The 25,368-nt window shown below is 37.5% G+C and overlaps 1 protein-coding gene across 1 annotated transcript; it reads right to left on the reverse strand.

Moving 5' to 3' along the window:
• Positions 1-1,132: 1,132 nt before the first annotated feature.
• Positions 1,133-18,402, reverse strand: LOC136766446 (cysteine-rich hydrophobic domain-containing protein 2). Its single transcript, XM_066719885.1, has 6 exons — positions 18,070-18,402; positions 10,011-10,065; positions 8,719-8,874; positions 4,857-4,913; positions 4,618-4,677; positions 1,133-2,567 (listed from the first exon to the last, which is right to left on the reverse strand). The coding sequence occupies exons 1-6, from the start codon at positions 18,189-18,191 to the stop codon at positions 2,517-2,519; spliced, it is 501 nt and encodes a 166-aa protein (XP_066575982.1). The 5' UTR covers positions 18,192-18,402; the 3' UTR covers positions 1,133-2,516.
• Positions 18,403-25,368: the final 6,966 nt, after the last annotated feature.

The following is a 25,368-nucleotide window of genomic DNA, read 5'->3' on the forward strand; positions in this document are numbered from 1 at the left end:
TAGATCCTGCTCCCAATGAAATCAGGATGGCTCTAGTGGGGTCACATGATCACTGGCTTGTGACTGGCTTCCTCGCCACTCAATCCTTGTGTATCCAATTCCTGACGGAGTGGAAATACAGACACACCTGTGGGGTCATTTATGCCTCCCTCACCAAGTTGGTGATGCCTTATGGTCCACTCTTGGATGTACTAGGGATCTTTAGCTTACATTAATATCCCCCAAACTGGGCATAAAGAACCATGAAATCTGAGTAATCTTGCAAATAATAACCTTTCCATTCTGAAACACTGTGAGTGCCAATCCTGGCAAGAACAGCCATAAAAAAATTACTTATGCTCTCTACATAGCACACAAGCATTAACACCTCTCCTCTAAACACTGACCAGGGCAGCATGGCTCAATAGTTTTACACACACACACACACACACTTACAGTACAGCAATGCATTTAAGAATTAACCATTATTTATTTCCAATATCATCTGTATAATGTGTTTAGAAAAACAACCTGAAGTGTTTTAATAGTTCAAAACCCATCCTTTAGACATGCTTTAGATAAACGGATGACATTTAGGGTGACAACCAGTTTTAATAGATACTAAGGGAAATTAAACTATGCTTGATAATATAATGATTTTAATAATAGTATGTAGCATATGTAATATAATAGATATTCCGTTAAGGTCTTTTAAAAGTAAATATAACTTTGGTAAACAACACTTGAGCATTACTTCAGTAATTGATTCTAAGGACTATTACTTCAGTAATTGATTCTAAGGACTATTAAATGCACATATTGCTATGTTCATAGTTTTAAAAGTATATCAAGACAAAACTGTAATGGTCTATTAAAGGGATATATGTTATCTATTAAAATCTGTCAAGATGGCTGCCAAAGAACATCTGACCAAGTGAGGATACAAATAAGTGTGTGCAACCGAATAAAGCATAGCCACTGTGAGACGACACTAAGAATGCCCTAGCAACGCACTGTAAAATAAAGAAACTGCAAAACCCTGCAAAAGCTCATGTTCACATCGATTTCAATTCTTTGACAATTTCTTAACAACCTCACAGGTCACTCAGGGCTGGCTTGTGGACCAAATGCAAATAAATTCAGGGACATTAGAGAAGCACAAAACATTTTAATGGCACATTACAATGAGCCAGTTCAATAAAGCACATACAGTATATGACTGTCAGGAATAATTTAGTTTTGCCATTTCCCTAGTGTAGATGTTTTCAATAACAATTTAACTTAACGCTATTACAATGGGGGGGAAAGACCTCCTTGCACAATATAGAATGTGCAACAAACAGATTCCTGTGTGTGTAATACATACAAAAAGCATTTAAGTACAACTGATACAGTGTTTAACAGAAAATAAAAGATTGGCCTGACCCAAGTTTAAAACTGCATAAACCAACATATACAAAACCAGAACCAAAAGAACAAACATTCATTTTAACTGAAGGGGTGGAAAAATATTCTGTCACAAACAAAATAAACCAAACAAACAACAACATAAAAAAATGCCATTTTGTTTTTGCCTGAAGGCAACTGTGCATTACATTTCAAAGGCCTGATGAACTGAGCACTGCTACTGGTCAGAGCTGTAGACAGTACTGCCCAGCATCACCCGACTTGACCTGTCCTAAGCTGTGGTTCATCATAGTACAATCCATGTCATAGTTAAAGACTATAGAACCAGAGCATGTCAGCTACTGAACACACACAAGTTCTGCAATAAAAATAAACGTACTGCAAGATATTTTTCACCCCCCTTCAACACAAAAAGTAAACAAGGCAAACAATCAAAAAGGCCATGAAACATGGCAACTACTAGGTGGGAAACAAAATCCATTCTATACTGCAACACTAGTGCATTTGTATGGTCCTGAGCCTCAGTAATGGTCAGACGCACGCAAAACCATTTGCTGGTTTTGCTTCTATATAAAAATCAATACATTTCTAAGTACAATAAGGTAGATCATTTGCAGAACCAGCTGACAATTTTTCAATATAAACTAATAAAAGTGATAGATGTCAAGTACAGCTAGCAAGAAACCAAAAAAATTATCATATATTTGGGTTATTTAACAATAACAGGACATTTTATAGGGATGGAAAATTATAATACAATCCTTCCCATGTATTTATTTTTTCCACATATCAAGTAGATAAATGCATCTCCACCTGTCTTGTTGGGGTTTTTGGGTGAGCACACATGGGAGAGGTTTTCCTTTTCATTGACGGTCTTCAGTTTCAGTGAGCACAAATACGAAGCAAGAAATATTAACAGGGTAAACTCTGAGCATTAAACAGGATCCATGTTTCGGAATGAAAGTTTGCAATGAAAGTAAGAAGAAGAAGAGAAGGAAAGGTTGGGGAGAGGGAGGGGGGAAACCACGAGGTTCTGTCAGACCATTTCTAATTTACCACCAGGACAGTACCCAGCAAGGCACCATTGGAAGGAAAACGCACGGAAACAAGTCTCTGCAACACACCGAGTGCTAATCTGGTCGGAAAATCGGAGTCTTCGGTAAAAACTCTATTAGGATGACCTGCAACACAAAAAGAGAGAAGGGCTGTTAAAATCCATGCCATACCAAATCATTTTTTGTGGCGTCAGCATCCTCCTCACCCAACTTTTTTCTTTTTTGATAATTAGCATGAAGATAGGAACGCTTGCCACCAGCCACGCCACAAACCTTTCTAAAAGACCCCTGACCTAGGAAAAGCAGCTAACATAATCAGCCCATGCAGTACGTTCATCCTTTAATTGGGAGGTCATTAAGAGCCCACAGGCCACAGCATGGGCCGCAGCGCAGCCTTCAGTTCTCAACACCCACTCGGGATCATCGGAGGCTGAACAAACATATGGCAAACAGGTCACTGGCCTTGCCCCCACTTTGAAGGAAGGCGCTAGAAAATATTTAACTAGCCATTATGCTCCCATAATATAAACAAATCAATGTGTAAGCAAGAGAATAAAAAAAAAAAGTAAACGTAGATGGAATTGACATGTTTTTTTAAGTTGGAGTGACCTTTTAATACATAATGAAAGAAAGAAAAAAACTGTCCTATTAAAAGTTGGATGTTCTTGTATTTCTTTTTGTCACTGTTTTTGCAAGCACATGCAACTTTTTGGCTCAATACTGTTTTTATCCCTCTATTCTATTATTCTAGTGGAAAAGCATAAGTATAACCAAAAAATAGGTTTTAATTCAGTTTACATTTTTGTTTGTTTTCACATTGTAAGCCTTTTACAACCAAGTGACTTGCCTTTCTTCACTAAGCCAACATTAAAATAATTGAGAAACTCCGTATATTTATTATTTTATATAGCAAAATGTAGTTCTTCAGCAGTTAAACATACATGGACTGATTTTACTTTTTTACCCTTAACCAAATGCATTGAGATAATAATAAGAATAAAGTACTCCAAAGACACAGGCAGCACCATCTGAGGATGAGTACAAAGTCAGATTGACAAAGGACACGCATGCATTGCTTTCTGTGCCCAAACTGTTTGTCTGACCTCAGGCATACTGTTTGCCACATAATACACCCTTTCAGCTCTTTCATTATTTTATTGCTTTCTTGTTTGCTTATGGATGTTAATAAGAAGAAAAACACTCTTCATTCAAAGGTGACACCATAAATGATTCAGCTAGCTCCTCCCAGTTTTATTCATTATACAATCCTATCACGTGTCTCTGAGCATCATAAATCAACATGCTCAATGTAGATGCTGATACAAAAATCTATAGTAACCAATGTGGTGAATGGTTTTTTTTTTTTCTGCACTAAAAGCCATTTTAAAGGGTCTTTTATGTTTTGAGTTTTAAAATAGACTTTCATCAATAATTGCCTGAAAGCCCATGAATAAGAGATAATAGAGAATAGAGTGTTTTGTGAATCTTGAGTCAAACCGTTGAATGTTTTGTACAATTGACCTTTTTCACTTTACGTTGATTAAAATCTCTTTTGGAATGGTTTATGAGTTTTGCACGTGCTAGCGTCGTGTAAAGTGCCTTTAAATGAACTTGGCTCTTAATGAACTACTGCTTAACATGCAAAGATTTTAAAAGCATGTTTAAGGGGAACTCAACTTTAATTCAGAACATTATCATTCACCTTCACTAGGAATAAATACATTTAAAAAAACAAAACATCATATAAAAATTGTTATAGGGTAAAACAACTCAGGTTAATCTGCAAACATATTATATACACAACAAGTCATTTTCAAAAAAGTGAAAAGACTCTGCAAAGTTGCAGGCTAAGTACTTGTCCAGCTCAAGCTTGTGCTCCTTATTCAAAAGCTCTAATTTCACACCCTGACAAAGAATCTTCAGGCGGTTTCATCCTTTCAATTTATTTATTATTTTTCAGCGCACACAGTTCAAACCTTGTTTTCAAACCATTCATAACTTTATAAATCAGCCCTGCACGTAAAAACGCGCATCTGCAGACCGTAGATAATCCTTCCACTCAAGCAATTAAGCATTTTGACATCTTGGCTGATAAATAATCATGCAGACAATAAGATCAGAGGCAAAATAAATGATCATTTAATAGAGAAACTCACAAAACAGCGCTTTAACTTACATATTCCATCATGTTATTCGTTTCGCATTTCCTTTTGCTCAGCCTCCAGTGCAAGCACAGCTGGAAAGGACGGAGAGAAAAGGAAGAAAAATGACTTTCATTTTACTGCAGCACCCAGACTAACCCATTTGTCCACCTTTCATATTTTTAGCTCAACAAAAGCATCTGTTTCCATACTGTGCAATTCAGACCCCAATGGTTTGAACCCCTTGCAAAAAGCTGCTCCCTGCGGCACTCACCTTGTGGTATAACCTATTGTTTTCCCATTCTAATAACTTCTCGATCGATCTTCGTGTCTGGAAGACAAATGAGAAAGAATTTTACTCTTGACTGATTCCTGAAAAACTCTGCACTGCAGCTGCCTGTGTGAATAGAGGGAAGAGGTATGGGACAGGGACTGAATACAGGGTGGTCTCTTGTGCTGTCAAAGCACCTTCAGTGTTAAACAGTAACTAGAATAGAAATGGCCTTTTTAATCCAGCCATTGGTGGGAACAAATGAAAAATTCTCACTAGCCTACTGCATACCCCTCCCACCTCGGAGAAATTCTACTTAAATATCACTCTAATTGCTTTGGCACAGGGTTCGGAGACAGACATGATTTTAATATCATAATGAGTGGGCTTTTATTAAGACTAGAGACAAGGCATATTGATTTGTTTAGGAAGCTAGGCACATCACAAACCCAAGGGTATTAATTATGGTGGAATACTTTGCTGTGTATTGTGATTTCCATAAACATTTTGAAAAGTGATTTTCACAATAGCTTCAAATGTAATTCCATGAATACATTTGCATTAATACTTTTTAAAAGTAATACGTTATTAAATTAAACTTGATCATAGTTATCATAAAATCTGCATTAAGACAAACATCAGAAGTATGTAAAAGAAAAACAAATGTGTTAAATGTTTGAAAATGACACAAACCAGCATGTTCATGTATTTTACTTACACATTCACTTCAGCATTAAAGAGTAGTATATTTAGTCCAAAATTCCACTTTTTTCACCAAACAATGCATATACCCAACAAGCAGAAAAAACACAAAAGTAACTCTTCACACAGTAAACTACCAGCATTAAAAGATCACTTCCAAGGCTTAGCCTCAGAGCAGCACGCATCTTCCCCCCTGCCCCCCGGAACTGCTAAACCCCGTTCTTCACCAAACTTCAATTATCGATTCCCAACCGCACAGCAGACAAAGGCAATGGTTTTCCCCATTAGATCAACAATAATGATAAAAAGAAGATAAATGGTAAAGCCAGGTGTCAAGATAAGGCACACACAGCTGCAGGTGCAGAGGGTATAGTGGAAGCTGACACGAAGTTCAACTGCATTACCAGAACTGCAGCAGCTGCTCCTGTCCTGGGACAGCACAACACAGCACACACCATTGTCACCTCATACGAACAAGGACAATTTATACCAAAAGGGAGGGCAACTTAAAAACATTTGAAACAAATTTTCAAGGATTCCATGCTACTTATACTTTTATAATTATACACTTAATAATCATTATATAATACTGACTCAAAAATAATGATTCGAAAATTGATTTTCCAGGTGCAAGGAAAATGAGAAGTCATTTTTTATATATAATTTTTTTATCCTGCATTTACAAATTTAACTGTCCTCCATCCGCACTTCAGTTTGTTTCCTAGTCTCATCTAGTCCCGTCTACCCTTCAAAAGATGTTATACACATATGTATTAGTTTGTAGTTGATCTCTGAAAGCCAAAGGGGCGAAAGTTTGCCCGGCATAATTAACATTCAAGTTCAGTCGTTCTGGCCCTTGTCTAGCCCCCAAACCTTTGTTAGGTTTGCCATTCTGAACGCCTAAGACGGGGGGAAATCGATTTGATTCTAATCGGACCATGAAAAGAACATGATCTAACTGCTTTCAGCCCAGCGTAAATCTGTACTAGCTCCTTTTTTTATTGCACAATGCAGCTCCCAATTTAAAAAGCGCTGAACGTCTCGTCAATGACTTTGTGAAGGAAAGGGGGGGAGAAGGAAAAAAAAAAGAAAAAAGGGGAAAAAAGGACAAGGAGCAGACATAAAAATTCCAATAGTTGTTTAAGCAGCTAAGTTCATTTGCATCACAGCAAACCTAAAAAAGCCTGACCTCTCCAACCGCCTCTCAGGTCTATGAAGTTGTAGCCCTGACAAGCCCACATTGACAGAGCTCATTGACTTTGAAAGGCTACTCTATCAATGGAGGGAAACGGCATTAAGATTTGTACTCTGAACAGGCATCTGCCTGCCCACCCGCTGACAGACCAATGGCAGAGCTGACACAAAACCTAGGTTTACCTTGCGGTTTCCTGGCGCTGCAGCTTGAATGAATTGGCCGGGGGAACAGAGGCAGTAAGTTCATTTGTGCAGGTTTAAAATTTAGATTTTAAACAAAAACAAAAGAATAATGCAATCAAACCCAAAAACTAGTGGAAGATATTAATTCACTTTACAATTGATACATTTTGACTGAGATTATTAACCGTCAAAAAAAAAAAAAAAAAAAAAAACATGGTCAGAAAAATGTGTTCATTAGCAGAGACTAGTAGAAACATGAAGAATGTCTGAGCTCTTTTGTACTGACCATGCAGATTTGAAGAAAAAAGCCAGAAGATAAAAGGAAGCCAATTTAAAATGCAGAGGCAGAGAGCATAAGACATCATGCTATATATATATATTAATTCCAGCATCCCGAAGACTCAAACCTGGTCCAAAACCGACTCGAAGAAGAAAAAACAAAACAAAAACAAAACAAAACAAAAAACAGGAATTTGTGCAAGCTGCACAGCATTGCACAGGACAATGTGAATTAAGTAGCATCACGCAGTTCTCTGAAGCATAGGTTCTTTCTTTCTTGACAGGTGAAAAAAAGCACTTGCACGTGCAGCTTACTTAATCACTGCACTTGACATCTCATTGATTTACAGTGCAAGGCAGGTGAGGAAACACAAAACCAGAAAAGAGGCACTTTTGTCCGGAAAGTTTTCAGCCTACATCAATGATCTGCATACAAATTTAAAACAGGGAAACAACAAAGCATTGACAAATGTTCTTGCTTTCCACTTTAGACAAAGTGAAATGTTGTATTTCTGAAAAAAGAAAGATAACAGCATTTGAGATTGCTGCTCTTTGTCTATTAAGTACATCTACAAAACAGTATATATTGCTTTAATAAACTGGAAATACTTATTCTTATAAATGTTTTCATTGTATTGCACTGCTGAAAATTACTTCAGTGACATAAAACCCCATAAAATACTCCGATCATATTTTGCCATCAGTTCGCTCCAAAAACACACACAGCAGAAAGCACATAAATAAAGATTTTTCCTTTTCATGTTTAAGACAGAAAAAAGTTAGAAAATAGACATCTAAGAGGACTCTGGCAAAGCAAAGATATTGCACAAATTCATACAGCCAATAATGCTAAATTACAAAATACACAATGTAAACTTTTTTACATTGGAAAAACACCTGTGAATAGTAAGTGATAAAGCAGGGTGCAGAATATTAATCAGCATGTGGTTCATTTGTTACAGCTAGCCTGGCAACCTGCCAAGAGCTCTTGAGACAGACATCTCTGTGACATCTCTGTTCTTTCTATGGTGGCGGAGAATGGAGATAAATACTGCACATTTACAGGCACAGAAGCCCCAGGTACAGAGAACAAAAGTGTTCAATCAATGCAATCCACTGTTCAGGGTAGCATCCTTAAAACATCAAATGTCTTGATTTTCAAATAGTCTTTTTGATTTCTTAAAGTAATTTCAAGAACCATGTCATACATAGTTTATATAATTATTATCATTTTTGATACGTTCTCACTCCACAAATAAGTTTGGCAATTATTAGAAGAAAGCTTGAGAGTAGTTTCTGCTGTAATTGGATAAATTCCGCAAGTTTTTCCCACCTTTTAAGACTTTGAGAAAAGGTCAAAGTTGTGGTTTAAAGACCTAATTAACTCATAAGTTAAACAAGCTAATCCTTCACTTGAAAGGGTGCTACTGTATAATATAATGATGAAGACAGTGGAACCAGCGAGACGTCTTGGCATTCTAGTGAAGTATGGAAAAGCTGTACTTACTCTCTTACTGAGACAAATGACAGGCCACATACTGCAGCCCAGAGTGCAGCAGCAGCAGAGACAGCCGCAGAGCAGCCAGCGCACATTGAGAGGGAGGTTCTTTTTCAGGCAGCCATTAACCCTGTTAATGCTGGCCTTGAACTCCTCAGGAGCCACCTGAGGAAAGACACAAAAGCACAGCCAGGTCTTAAATTACACACAAACCTTTTTGGTGTCTGGATTTAAGTTCATAAAGAACAAATCATGTTGCAAAACATGGACAGATTTTTCAAAGCATGTTGTTTTCCCCCATGAACAGACCAACTGGCCAAATTTGAGCCGTCTTTTTCATGTAAGGAAAACATTTTTGCGTAGCATAACAGTGGAATAAAAAAACAAAAATCGGGCACGTGATGAATACGTTTTGGAAGGAGACTGCTACTGCTGTGCTGCTAAGCATTAAAAAGAATGAATTTTGGTTTAGGGTTATTTAATGCTTTTTTATGGTCTAAACATGACTTGTAAAGCATCAAATGGGCTTCAATGCTTTATTCTAGAATAGTTTATCTTAACACTTCTACAGCATCTTGAAACATGTACACCGTGACATGTCAGCCACATGGGCTAGTTTCCAGTCGCAGCTGTTCTAAGAGGGACAACGCAGGGTGATCACAGAATCACAACAAAGTGGAGAAACATTTCAGCCAAGATGGCCTGGAGCTTAGCAGGTGTAATGTGCCAGTACAATAGGAAGCGGGGGTAAACTCTGCAAGGAAGGGCTTTAGATCAGCTTTACAATCTGCTTGATTTACAACATATTAATGCTCGTTTTAACATTCATTACAGTAAATACATAAATTTTCTGTCTGTACATTTAATAATATCTAAAAATGACAAGGACTTGCACATCTCAAGAAAACATTGCAGCACATAGGCAGATTTTAGAAATCTCAAGGTATTAATTTACAAATGTTACTTGCCTTGACATATAACTATAATAAGAGCCCAGTGCTGACCCCACAGACCATAAGTACAGACATATCATCATATCAAAATTAAAACAAGATAGTTTAATAAGCATTTCCACGATGTTACCAAAGATTACAATGCATTGTATGTTTTTTACTCATTGATTACTAGAGTTCATCCTTTTATTTTAATTATTTTGAGCTTACAGACGCTACAATCCTTGTTCAATATTTTTTAATGAAGTTAAATAATGAACCACCACCACTCTCAATTCCCAGTGTTTCTTTTGTAGCTGAAACACAAAAATGCACCATACTGTGATATAAGCAATGTATGAAACGTACCTTTCCCGTTAACGATGAGGGAAACTCAGACTCAAACTTGTTGCTAAGTCCAAACCTGCAGAGAAAATTAAATGCTGTTTATTGTTCAGTACATTAAACTCTTATGCATACAACTTTGTCTGCTTAATAGATTTAGAATAAATGAAAATTAAGGTCTGTAAGTATATAACAGGTTTGCACTTTGCATTCTTCAAGAACATCAAACTTATTTTACTTTAAAAAAAAAAGACAAAAAACAGGGTAAAAACTAGAAGTCTTAATTATCAGTGTTCAATTCTAAGGCATGAGACAAAAAAAAAACCATATTGAAACAGGAAAATTATTATCCAGGAAAAAAGTAAAGTTCAAACTAAACATTTTCTATATCGCAAGATGTTTTCCTGTTTGACATATTCAGTCAATGCTAAAAAATAACATGAATAATGTGCATAATAACAGTCAGTGTTCATAATCATCATATTTGTACGCAGATTAACTGCTGCCATTACTAAAGGTCTACGTAAATAGTTCTATGTAAGGTGCATGTTTCTGAACTGATGCCAATACTAAATCTCTCCACCCTACCAAACTACTTCAAAAGTTCAGTAAGTGGGTCATTCCATGTCAAATGAACACAGAAAAGTGGATTTCGACCCTCATCATCTCAGAGTTACGAAAATGATTTTATAGTTAGAAACAAATATGGTAAGCATTCCTGCAATATTATTTTGTAGAAAAAAAAAAAAAATCTCCAAGAAATTAAACTAGGGGGAGATATTACAACATCAATATGTTACCAGGGATCCTGATGTTTTTTTTTATTGTTGTTTTGATTTTTGTTTTGGGAAATATGAAAAACAAAATTCCCTGACTTTCCAGGTTTTTCCATGACCGTGGGAACTCTGTTTTAAGTATGGACAAGTTCTGCTAAGACACCAATTTTCAAACCAATTTTGTTGAATAGGAATGACCTTGTACAAAGGTATTAGCCAAACAATATATATATTAAGTCTTCATTGTCATCAGCATTATCATCATCATCAAGCTAATAAACTGGGCCTAGGAAGATGATCCAAAAAACAACCGTAAGGCCTGTGCTAACAATTGTTTTTAAAAACTAGTAGGCTTTTAGATGGTATGAAAAGCAAAAGCAAAAGCAAATTAAACTTGAAAATAATTTGCTTGTTTCACTTTCCTCAAGTTTCTTACACAGTAGGATTGTAAGAAAGAATAATACAGAAAAAGTTAATTAGAGAAGTAGAAATCATGTTCCAAAGAAGCAAAAGTTATTCCTTGGCTTGTCAAAGCCGGTTTCTTTCCCACGAAAAGACCAAACTGACAGAAATTCTTAAGGAATAACATCTTTCATATCTGAGAAAAAATAATTCTGAGGACAAACAATGCCATAGTAACCAGAATATGTATGCATAAACTATAGATTTGAAGTATTCACTACAGAAAAAAAATAATCTGCAGCAAGGCTTAAGTGAACAATTAAATGAGAATATCAGCTTCAGGTGATGTTTTGAAGGCTATGGTCTACAATTCAGTACAGTTATAGAGTATTATGATAAGGCTTTTGTCAATCTCACATAAATCAAATGTTCTCAAACAGAAATGTATAGTTATCTAAGATTAAATACATTTGTATTGAAAACTGGTTAATACACAAATGACAATAACTTGAACCTGAAGTGGGGTAGATTGTTAAGATGTAAATAAATGTTTCAAACTAGAGGGGACCATTTGCTAGAGGTCCCACTAGAGGGGACCTCATCTTACTCATTGGGTTGCTTGTAGTCAATAAAACCCATAATCACCTCCATCTGTTTCCTGAGGGATCCCAGCAAAGTCAGGTTCAACAACATTGCTGCTTAGTTTGATCCAAACCCCCATCACTCTTTGTGTAATGTGCCTCCTGTTTCAGTCCTAAATGCAACTACCTTTCACTTCCATATGGGACTCTAGGCCACTGTTTTATTCTTGAGATTGAAAAAGTCCCTTTGGTGGACTACTTCAATATCTTGAAAGTATTTTGATTTCTTGAATGAAACCCCATTGTCTTCTCTGTTCAACTCAAGTCACAATTTCCAGACACAGTCTTTAGATTAATAACATTGCATCATTACAAGTCCTCTCTTCATATAACAATCCTTTAGCATTAAATATATTACAGTCATACATTTCAGAGAGGACACAACAGTAAATCTAAATAAAAGTGATTATGTTCAAAAGGAAGCCACAAATTAGCTTCTTCATTACATGTATGGATGATTCTTTGCCACAGTATGGATGGATTAATCGCTGAAGTACAAATAAAGAGTTTCCGACAATATTCAGAACAATGGAAAAGCTGTCTAAATATTAATTTGCTCAGTGAAACCGAATAAGTGTCAAACTGACACATCCTTAGAATAAAACACCACGGAGGTCAGTTTGTGTTCATGTGATGCAAAAACAATCAAACTACTGTTGTGTAATCAGCTCTGCATGGCTTATAACACTTTATGAGTTCATACACCATTAAATCTAATGATGAATTTGATCCGATAACAAGCATAAATCCTTCTGTACTTCTGTTGCATTTCTCTCAAGAATTACACACAAGTAAATAACTGTATGTACATATAATTAACAATTTTTGCATTTCATATTTAAACTGTTAAAAAGTAGTGACATCTTCCAACATTCCTTGATTTCAGATGACCTTGTGTAATGCTATTGGTCTGTGTGTGTGTGTATATATATATATATATAAAATTAAATATTAGTAAAACAAACAAAACAAAACAAAAACAATTACACCTTTTAGAGGTTAAAAGGCACCAGTAATGTTCAAACTTACATTTTCCCTTTAGGAATCTTTTTCCACTATTCATTAAAAAACACAAATGAAGACTATAGTTTCAAACTAATTGGTGAATTATAAAATTATATAATCTGACATACAGCAACTTCAATAAGCATTGCTGTACCTGCTGTCCAGTTTTTAATTGCAGTACATAGTAAAGACATGACATTTTAATTAAAATACAAGATTAATGAAAGATGGCAAGGCTTTATCTGTTAATCTCTTCATTACAAATATCAATTACAAATTGTAGCAATTGTTTACTATGCCGGGTTTGCCTTAAACTGGTCGTCTTCATATAAAATTGTGATGAATGTCAGCTGATTCAGTGTGTATTGTGACTGGTATAGCAAAGCAAACAAAATGATGCACCTATAATAAAGCAGGTGCTCTAGAATTACAACCACTGATCTGCTCGTGAGTAATATTTAATCTTAATATAAAACAATTCATATAAAAACAGATACTTATTTGTATGCCGCTGTAGTCTCTAAGCCATTAGATCAAACATCCACTCTATCACAGCACAGATAACCAGTGGAAACCCGGCCCTCCAGACAGCTGGAAGAGTTCCCCAAACACACTGTTAAAACTTCACAGAGCAGCAAGCCCACACTGCTTCAGACATAGCCAGGCACGGTCTTCACTGTGGCAAGTTCATAGCACTGTGTAACACTCAAAATAACAGCCATGTTTACTCAAAAAACCAACACACTTTTATAAATAATTTCAAACTGGACACTTAGGGGAGGGGAGGGCAATGAGCTCAGCCTTGTGAAAACCCTTTGCGACTTCCATGTAATAAGAGGAAAAATGTGTATTGTTTTGTTCATTTTTTTTTTTTTACATTGGCCTTGGTTAATTCAGAGAATGGAATTACCTCAAAGTAAATTGGAAATTATGCAATTTTCCACCTCGGGGGAACTAAAATCTAGATACATGGAATGCAAACATGGGAATACAATAAATGGTACACTGCAAGTTAACACACAGCTCTCTGGAGGCTTTATGACAAATTGTGTGTGTTCAGTTGTGTTGCTTGGACTCATGGCTGTATGCTTCATTTTGCAGCTCACTCCCAAACGCCCTCCAAATGATGCCAAACAGTTTAATCTACTGACAGTGTCTTTCTAAGTAATGCATTAACAGAAATTATAATGACTCAGAATGTCATCCTGAGTCGAGTAAAGAAATGTGTGACTTTACACATGCAGAGGAAGGAAACGAGGCCACAGTAGCCTTTCCACTGCGCTAAACTAATGGATCTGAGAAGATGTGCTGCGGCGATGCACTCACAATTAATACCCAGCACTCATATCTGATCAACTCTGTTAGCTCAGTTTGAGAGTGCTGCAAAAACTGGCAATCTTGAACATCAGTATAATGATTTTCTCTTGTTTTCATTTTCAACTGTGTTTTGGCAAATCAATATTTAATCTGAAAACTCTTGTGGAAAAAACAAATTATCACAACTTCTTCTCGTTGCAATTACTGAACTTTCCCGAGCATCATTTCACCAGAATGCGTGCATGTTCTTGCAAATGTAGCAAGCCTTTAAAAAAAACCATGATTTTAAGACCTTTTAAAACTAAATGTGGGTCTTATAAATAAGGCATAAAGTATATCAACTTTCTATAAATAAATGCACACACTAGTAAGAAATGGTCTTATTTTTGTTTTGTGATGCAGTTTTCTCGTATTAAAGTAATAATTATTGCAAAATAACACAATGTAACATCATATTAATGCTTTTGTTCCTCTCTCTCTGTGATAGTAATAAGCTTTGAATAGAATCAATAACCCTTATTGCAGTTAATCAATGATCCTACTAAATAAAACAAGTAAATTAATAAACACTATGAAAGCACATGCCTGATTTTGTGATTGATGGCCAAAGACCTATATGTCTACCTATACATGTGATCTGGTATCCAGTCAAGCTTGGCATTGTATTTGCACACAGCACTGCCTAGTTGTTTATATTAGGATTTGAGGGGGATTTTCAACACTTTCTGGAGCACTGGAAAAAGTTGGTATGTTTCTCCCATTTTGGACAACTATAAACCCTTAACACATTGCAAGACGTATGAACTGTGTAAGAAAGTGCTTTTCAATCTGTAGTTGATTTTATAACAAACTTATGATGTAAAACATGCATAGAACACAAATCAGTATTAAAGTCTTAGAAAGCTGATTTTAGTGCACAGACAATGTGCTGACTACAATGGCGTCAACATCCCTTGTGTACACCAGACAACTGGAAACCAGACAACTGGGTTTTCAGTTGGAAAAAACAGAATGGCAATAGTCCAGTGATGTGTTTCAATTGACGTGATAGAAAATATATTAGGTGGCAGACACTTAGATTGGACACTGGAAATGCAAACATAATGCAATTAGCATTTTTATTGTGTGAATTACAAAGTATACATTTTGTTATATGTTCTAGGAGAAAATAGTTCAGTGAATTGAGTCCCAATATACTAATCTGTCACACATTATTGACATTTCCAGCATCTCTAACACTACAAGATTGTGAATATATAGATGTTTAAATAAACAGTGAAATGCAAGTTCCTTTCATGTAGGATAAGATGCTTAAAGAAATGTATATGCACAGAAAAAAAGAGAAAAAGAGAAAACATATTGACAATAAACTGAGCACTTCAGATGCAGCATAGCTTATGTTGGCAAAAGACTCCAAATGGCTCTGAAATAAAATAGCAATTCAATAATTATGTAAATTCTGTGTGTGTGCAGAATAGTTGGTTTAATTGTCTGTAGCCTACATTTCTTTTAGTTTAGTTGTAGTTCTTACTGGTGATAATTATAGCTCTTAAAGAGCAAACAGGAGTTTTTTTAATAAATTACAATTAATTCTATTTTTATCAAACCTTCCCCAATTATTCTTAATAATGATATTAATATCAGAAGTGTTGTCTCATTTTGTTAAGAAATAAGAATTTTAGAATATAATTTTGAAAACAAAAGAAAATTGAAATACTGAACAATTAGCACATCGACACAAGAATACGTATAGTTTTTGGTTAACAGATCTTTCTGACAATTCATTCCAATATCAAAAAGTCTTGTAAACATGTTTTTAGAAAAAAATATATGGCAATATTCTGCAGGACAACTGCTACAAAATACAACACATTTCCAATGTCATAAAAACACAGGAAACATTTTGATGGTGCACTACACATGTAGCCTACAAACTGACTTCAATTTGTTCTCACCATTATTGCTACATTCTTTCATGGAAAATGTTATGTCTAGTACAAATTGAAACATTTCTGCATGAGCTGTGGAAAGAGTCCATTGTAAACATCATAAAAAGGCTTTGAGAGAATATTAGGACCAGAAAGCTATGCATTTACAGGTCTGTAGATTTGCCTACACTATACACAATGATAAATGTATGTTACAAGATATAAACCATGCTCATAAATAGGTCACTCTCCAAATCCTTATTTTCTGATTAGAAAGCAGACTCCCTCTTTACTGAATCTTGACAATCTATCTATTCACCATTTGCTTAGAAGACACTACCCAACACAAAGTGTACGCTACATCTCATTACCTCTTCCCTCTTTACTACTGCTTCATTGCACAAGTTGAACCAAGGGTGTTCGCAGTTAAGTTTTTTTTTCCTTTCCAATATTAATAACACAAAGGAAAGATGATAACTCACCTTAAGGATGTTAGAGCTATGTATAGATATATTAACTCAAATTAAATATATTAGACTTAAATCAGAACCTGCTATTTAATGCTTTACGATCAACCTCCTGCTTCAATGTGCAGCTCATACAAAAATGAATTCTCAAAATTGAAGATCAGTCTTGGATTAATCAGGACAAAAGATGGAAAGTTACAGACAGATGAAAATGAACACCACAAAAAATGAAAACTAAAGTTAAACTTCAGAACCCAGTGGGATTTTCACTATTTGCATCAGTGAGATTTCCATGGTGCATTCCTTGTGGCTCAGTCCATATCGTGCATGTACATGTGAACGTGAATTACTCTTACACAGACCAAGATGAAATCTGAGGCTTTGACTGGTCAGCTTCCCAAGTAGCACTGCAAGCCTCTGTAAGGCATAGAAGAAACTAGCCTTGGGCATCAATCATTCGTCCATCGGTGATTCTCACTATAATACATCAAATGTGTACTGCCACTGCCAACTGCTCTCCCAACAGAAAGAAAAACTATTCTGCCCGTTTTGCCGCCAGATAAAACTAAAACAAATTCAGCATCATACATCTCTGCCACCAAAAAAAGAAAAACTAACTTGTGTGTGGCTGTTGAGTATTTTTTTTTTCTCATCTTTGTGAAAATACCCTCTTATCCAAAACTGGTAGGAGGTATGCAAAACAGAGGTGGTGGAGTTTTATACACACCTGAGGTTATTGGCACTGCTATGAAATGCTGCACCAAACAGGTTGCAAAAGTGTTTTACTGGTCACATTTTGTAATACAACTATTACAACTAATAATGTTAAAGTTGCATAGAACAAAACATAAATGAAGATGAATCCTGCCATGCTGTACTGTATTTTAGAATTGCCTACAACAATTAAAGGAATGCTTAGAGTGTATTTAACTGATAAGTGTGTCCTTATATCTTATGTAAGGAGTTTCAGTTTCAGAAATCAAGTGTTATTACAATAACAGATCAAAACAACATGGTTGGGGTGTGAATGGAGGGATTGCAACAGGAAAGTGTATGACACCAGACAATGATTTCAAAACAAATCTTAGTCTAACCGGTTCCCAATGCACCATCAGCACCCCCATCCCCAATAAGCGCACTGGATCACTGGGAGACGCAGCCAGACAGCACCGGGGCGCCGGATGGGAACAAACTTGTTGAGGATGGTCGGGCAGAATACCGATGCTTTCTCGGGGTAACACATGTGACACAACTCCCTGGGCTCCCTCTGGCATAACCGGGGGGTCACATTTACTCTCAGGGCCCAGCACTTGACCCCACAGTGGGAAGTACAAACACAGGCCGGCGCACTGTTTACAAGCAGGCCTCATCTCTTCCACGGATATGCCCCATCCACCCGGACCACTCCGGGTAAGCACGTCTGCGCTCTTACGCGAGGAAAAGCCCGTTTGTAGTCAAGCAAAAACACCCCCATATCCCACACAATACCGTTTGTGCTATGCGCAGCCCCCTCTCTCCACCCAGACCACCCTGCCCCGGCTCCTTACACAGTGACGTGGCCGGATCCGTGCACTACCACCGGGTCCGGAGAGTACTTGAGCAGCTGCTCCTCCACGGCCCTCTCCTCGTCCTCTTCCTCCTCGTAGATCTCGTCAAAGTCCGCCATCATCTCCTCCTCCCCCTCGGCGCTGCGCTCCCCGGGAGAAGCGCAGAGACTGGCAGGACACCCCCAATGGCAAAGACCACCCAAAGCACCACAGTAGCGACGGAGCCCCTCGCAGCTCTCCGGCGTCCAGCCCGCACAGCCTCGCGCAGCCCGAGCAAAACAACAACATCCGCCCGCGCGCCGCCTCGCGAGACAGGGCCCGGCAGCGTCACGCCGCGCGAGACGACGCCGCCGTCAGGGTAGTGCGCGGAACACAATCACGATGGAGGAGAGGAGATCAAGTGCGGGTCTTGCAGCGCAGATTCCCGCAATTCTGCGCAGATGGGCACAATCCCATTGGGGGAGCGGCGCCGGTGTGCGGAAGTGTGCACTGCGCGAACGGGAGCACAGGGTTGTAGATAATAATACAGCTGAATGCACAGGCGTGGGAATAAGCTACCACTGGAGGACGGTGGCTGTCGGGCTTGTTTTACGGTTTAAACGTATGAAATGTAGCACGCTTAAAGGTACACTGTTTGAGAGTACTGGCTGGCGAGTGCAAGAGAAGAGGCTCCGTTTTAAAACCTGTGTGTTAGATAAGGTCGACGATTCATGGTCAGATTATATACAGTTGAATCCAGTGCATCCGGATACTGTTTATTGTTGATCTGAATTGTTACTGAAAAGTGCTGTTGCTCTTGTATTACGTGTTCTTGTTTAAACGGAATGGCAGTTGTGCATTGGGAATCAAATGTGCATGAAGTATGGGATGAGATGATTTTGGAGACTATCTCTGTCTGTGCATTGGTGTTTGATTTGTCAAATAAAACAGAACAAAATAATGAAGACTACCAGTAACTTACGTGCAGGAGTGTGATGTCATTTGAGTACTTCCACATGACACCCCTGAAAATGATTCTGGTAAGTATGTACATTTTGAAACTCACAAACATACATACCAATGAATGCTCTAATTGGCCACCATTTTATTCACCATAGGCAACAATATCTTTTGTGCATATGTGTCTACAGGTGACACTTTTTTTTTTCTTTATGTGAGAACATGACAAGTTTTGTTGTCTTGCAGGATTATTACGATTATTATTCCTGTTCCACAATCAATAAATCACTTTTTGTTACATATGACATTGTTTGCTCCTGTATGACACTTAGGCCAGGATTAAATTAAATTAGTCCACCATGTGGGATTTATTGATAACTGATATATTTTGCAACAGCAAACGGCAACAATTAAGTTCACACTATGACACACCCCCTGAACTAATGAGATTCAGTGCTGGAATGTAAGGTAGTAAGTCCAACTCATTCCCATCTCAGGTTTACATTGATAAAAACCCTGCAACATTGTGTGTGTTACAAAGCCTTGTTGCTTTTACAATTTTTTATATTATGCAATTGCAGTTCAGTGTAAAATCTTGCATCAGTTATGCAATGAAAGGTCTATGGACATGACCTTCAGATTTTTCAGACCATTTAAAATAATAACATGTAGCCTACATTACATATTCCCAACAACACTAAATGTGTTAAAAAATATAATAATAATAATAATAATAATAATAATAATAATAATAATAATGTTCTCAGTTATTTTAATAAAATGTCTGTAATCCCCAAATCCCAAACTATACATTTAAATTAGTAAATAAATTGTGTATGTAGGTATGTATGTGTGTATGTACCAAAGAAGCAGCAAAGGATTTACAGAATTCAATGCTAATATAATTACAGGCTTTGAATACATTTGATCAATCATAAATGGAATATGGACAGAATGAAAGAAATACAGTTAAATAACGCTTCTGAAATGTAGATACAATTTAACAAAATTACATTTTCAACATCCACTTCACATCCACTGTGAACTGAACTCAACTTTCACAGAGCAGCCTCAGCAGAGGCTTGCAGGAAAGTCCCAGAAATTATATCACACGCACTATGATGGGATTAAATTCCATAATAACAATTTTAAATAAGGTAAATTATGTAAGAGTTCTTAAAAAAATTGCCAGGAAATTTGCATAAGCTAATTACATGATAATTCCATAAAGCAGTTAACTACACAATTTACAAAACATCAGTAAAGATTGCACAATGTTCTGGTATTTAATATTGCAATATCACACACATGCAAAGCTATGCTTTTTCATTATTATATATAATATATATATATATTATATACACATATATATTATATATATATATATACACATACATATACATATACAGTGAGGGAAAAAAGTATTTGATCCCCTGCTGATTTTGTACGTTTGCCCACTGACAAAGAAATGATCAGTCTATAATTTTAATGGTAGGTGTATTTTAACAGTGAGAGACAGAATAACAACAACAAAATCCAGAAAAACACATTTAAAAAAAGTTATAAATTGATTTGCATGTTAATGAGGGAAATAAGTATTTGACCCCTTCGACTTAGTACTTGGTGGCAAAACCCTTGTTGGCAATCACAGAGGTCAGACGTTTCTTGTAGTTGGCCACCAGGTTTGCACACATCTCAGGAGGGATTTTGTCCCACTCCTCTTTGCAGATCCTCTCCAAGTCATTAAGGTATCGAGGCTGACGTTTGGCAACTCGAACCTTCAGCTCCCTCCACAGATTTTCTATGGGATTAAGGTCTGGAGACTGGCTAGGCCACTCCAGGACCTTAATGTGCTTCTTCTTGAGCCACTCCTTTGTTGCCTTGGCTGTGTGTTTTGGGTCATTGTCATGCTGGAATACCCATCCACGACCCATTTTCAATGCCCTGGCTGAGGGAAGGAGGTTCTCACCCAAGATTTGACGGTACATGGCCCCGTCCATCGTCCCCTTGATGCGGTGCAGTTGTCCCGACCCCTTAGCAGAAAAACACCCCCAAAGCATAATGTTTCCACCTCCGTGTTTGACGGTGGGGATGCTGTTCTTGGGGTCATTCCTCCTCCTCAAAACACGGCGAGTTGAGTTGATGCCAAAGAGCTTGATTTTGGTCTCATCTGACCACAACACTTTCACCTAATTCTCCTCTGAATCATTCAGATGTTCATTGGCAAACTTCAGACGGGCCTGTACATGTGTTTTCTTGAGCAGGGGGACCTTGTGGGCGCTGCAGGATTTCAGTCCTTCACGGTGTAGTGTGTTACCAATTGATTTCTTGGTTACTATGGTCCCGGCTGACTTGAGATCATTAACAAGATCCTCCGTGTAGTTCTGGGCTGATTCCTCACCGTTCTCATGATCATTGAAACTCCACGAGGTGAGATCTTGCATGGAGCCCCAGACCGAGGGAGACTGACAGTTATTTTGTGTTTCTTCCATTTGCGAATAATCGCACCAACTGTTGTCACCTTCTCACCAAGCTGCTTGGCGATGGTCTTGTAGCCCATTCCAGCCTTGTGTAGGTCTACAACCTTGTCCCTGACATCCTTGGACAGCTCTTTGGTCTTGGCCATGGTGGAGAGTTTGGAATCTGATTGATTGATTGCTTCTGTGGACAGGTGTCTTTTATACAGGTAACGAGCTGAGATTAGGAGCACTCCCTTTAAGAGACTGCTCCTAATCTCAGCTCGTTACCTGTATAAAAGACACCTGGGAGCCAGAAATCTTGCCGATTGATAGGGGATCAAATACTTATTTCCCTCATTAACATGTAAATCAATGTATAACTTTTTTGAAATGCATTTTTCTGGATTTGTTTGTTGTTATTCCGTCTCTCACTGTTAAAATACACCTACCATTAAAATGATAGACTGATCATTTCTTTGTCAGTGGGCAAACGTACAAAATCATCAGGGGATCAAATACTTTTTTCCCTCACTGTACATGTGCTTTTTTTGATTTTGATTTTTAATACATTTGCAAAGATTTCAAACAAACTTCTTTCACATTGTTATTATGGGGTATTGTTTGTAGAATTTTGAGGAAAATAATGAATTTAATCCATTTTGGAATAAGGCTGTAACATAACAAAATGTGGAAAAAGTGAAGCGCTGTGAATACTTTCCAGATGCACTGTATATATACCGAGATCATGTGACACTTAGATTGCACACAGGTGGCCTTTATTTAACTTATTATGTGACTTCTGAAGGTAATTGGTTGCACCAGATCTTATTTAGGGGCTTCATAGCAAAGGGGGTAAATACATATGCACGCACCACTTTTTAAAACAAGTTATTTTTTTCCTTTCACTTCATCAATTTGGACTATTTTGTGTATGTTCATTACATGAAATCCAAATAAGAATCCATTTCAATTACAGGTTGTAACGCAACAAAATAGGAAAAATGCCAAGGGGGGTGAATACTTTCGCAAGGCACTGTAGATGATGACTAGTTAATTGTCATAGCCCTTTATTTGTTTGCAGTAGTGAGGACAGTGGCTGTAAAAAAACCCAGATTGCAGTGATTCAGCATTTGCCAGGACAGCATTTGCATTGCCTTACCATTAAAATTAAGATGGATTTTCAGCAGTTCGTATCAGCAAGTCAAGCAAGGAAATTGCTGTAAGGGCTATTTTATTCTTCACATTTCTGATTCTCATTTACTAATACATGTTTGCTAAGTCTTACGGAAACATGTAAGTGGAAATTTGAAAAGGGATTTAATAAGTAAGTATTGCTTAGATCTCCTGAAGATGGTACACAACCATCTTCCCTAATGAAGCTCAGTTTTAGGGAAGTATTGACAGTCGCACCATCAAGTAAATTGATTTTTCAGACTTCTGCCCTCATAACCGTGTTTGAAATTCAAAACACATTTGTACAGCGGACCACTCTTTCCAAAGATGCATGGAAGTGCAGTTTCAACTACAGAATTGTAATAATGTGAGAATATCTCCTCATTAGTCTTGGTTTTAGTCACTTTTATAATCAAACAATGCAATTCAGTTGCTTTGCACATATTAAATTATGTGTCTTTTTTCTTGCAGAAGTGCAACAAAGAAGATTTTTCTATTATTATTTTGCTTTGAGTGTGGAAAAAGAAAAGTGCCTCTCATAGTTAGATAGTTTAACAATAATTGAAGCACCTTGTAACCCTTCTGTTGTGATTAGATCTATTTTGTTGACAGAATCAGAGAAAGGCATTCAGAAGACTCTCAGTAACCAATCCTTTTTTGAGTAGTTACTGGCAGTTTTCACCAATAATGTATCAAATTAGGAATCTTCCTTTCGTTACCAGAATCTTCAGTTAAAGTGACTAAAACCCTTTGATTTATGATCATATTAGTGCTTTGATTGTTCTACAATGATGGCACTTATATTTGTTTGTTTATCTTCTCTACCCTTGTTGTATCTGTTTTTAATTATCTATTCTCTTATTTTGATCTATTTGAATCATGAATCCTGGTCATAGGCCCATTTTGATTGTTTAACTGTCTCATAACAGGATCTCAGAAACAAACTTAATAATTTTTGTTTGTTTGTTTCTTGAAACTTAACTGATGTTTAATTAAAAAAATATGAAATGTTTTTATTCTTTGTCTTTTAAAATCAAAGCATCTGGTATTTTTGTCCAGATGAGCTTGCCGTAGAATCTGACATGCTTTGAACAATGTCTCCTTCCACTACAATTATATTGGAAAATGGAACACAATGCATAAATTTAAACATGGAATAGGAATACAATAACATTAATATACAATGATAATTTTTCTATTTTTATTCCTCTGTGTCCACATGCTATTTCTGATATGGTTTTAGACATTTGTAATTACGCTGCTGGAAGGGTGTACTATTGCTATTATCTGAATGGCAATGGCAGACCTTGGATAGTAACACAGTCCCTAAAAAATACTGCAACCCCACCTGGACAAGAATGGAAATGTTCCTGTAACTGCTGTTTAGTTTTGCAGATTGAAATCTGTCACTTGAAACACGACATTTAGCACAACTGAAACATGTTACAATTGTTTTGATAGTTTGTGTGTCACAGGTGGTACGTGGAACTGGCTCCCAAATACTCAACTACACCACCCCAGTTTTTAGAGAGGAAAGGGGATATCAACACCACCCAATCCCCACAGCAGGCTCAAAGGATCCCGGGATGCTCAACAGAGATACCAGGTTAAAAATGAATTTAATGTAATCCTCTATTTTTAAGCAAGCTCTATAACATAGCACAAGACACGACACAAATCAAAATGATGCATTTCTCATACACATCTATATATAAAAAAATGTTATCGAAAAAATTCACAAGGAAGTAGTCCTTTACCAAGAGAAAGTGCAGGCAGCAGCATTTAGTCTCTTCCCCACAGTGAGTCCTGATCTCCGCCTCCATAAGAAGTCCCAAGGGCGGGAGGCAACAAAACTCCTCTGGAGTGTTGATCTCTTGGCACTCGGCTCCCTTTTCTCCCCTGTAGTCCAAAAAGCAAGGGGGTGCATCCACCCAGATAGTCCTTCCATCTGCTTCCCTCTATATCACCATGGCTTCCTCTACTTCAAACTCTCCATCAGTCTGATGACTGGCTATAGGGGAGGGGAACACGGAAAAAGCCAGTGGGACACTACACAGTCTCGACCCAATGGGACCAAAAAGTGGCTGGGAGGGGTTCGGCTCCTCCACAACCATTTCCCAGGCTCCAGGTTGGTGGTCAGGGTCTCTGTATCCATCGTGCCCTCATTTTCCACCTACCTTGGCCCTAGACTATTGCCTCCTCTATCCATTACACACCATCCGGTCCCTGCATCTTCCACCGCTGCCACTCGCTCACACGCTCAATCCCCTTCGCATTCCACTGCCTGCTCCTCTCTGTCCTACTCTGCCATTCTGTGCTTGTCAATCAATTTTAAAAGTCCGCAAACATTTTCAGAGATAGGGAAATGGGTAAATTAGGATACTTTTACCATCACTAAACACTCCCTTCAGCTGCAGGTAATAACGTTAGTGTGGAATTCATTAACACGTGAAAACACATACAAAAATGCTTAAAAATACATATTTAACATGACTTGCCTGCAACCGCTACCCACCCCCTCCAGCTCATCGAGAACTAGGCTGCTCATCTAGTGTTCTCTCTGCATCGTTTAGCACATGATACTCCCCTACTCTACTCCCTTCACTGGCTCCTAATCTTGGATCACTTCCAGTTCAAGACTTTACCATTGTCTTGACTAGACTGTACCTGGATACCTCCAGACTCTCACTCCCTTCCTGCTCCAGAAGACTAACTTTACCTCCTCTCC

The sequence above is a fragment of the Amia ocellicauda genome, chromosome 13, assembly GCF_036373705.1.
Source record: "Amia ocellicauda isolate fAmiCal2 chromosome 13, fAmiCal2.hap1, whole genome shotgun sequence".
NCBI classification, from domain to species: Eukaryota; Metazoa; Chordata; class Actinopteri; order Amiiformes; family Amiidae; genus Amia; species Amia ocellicauda.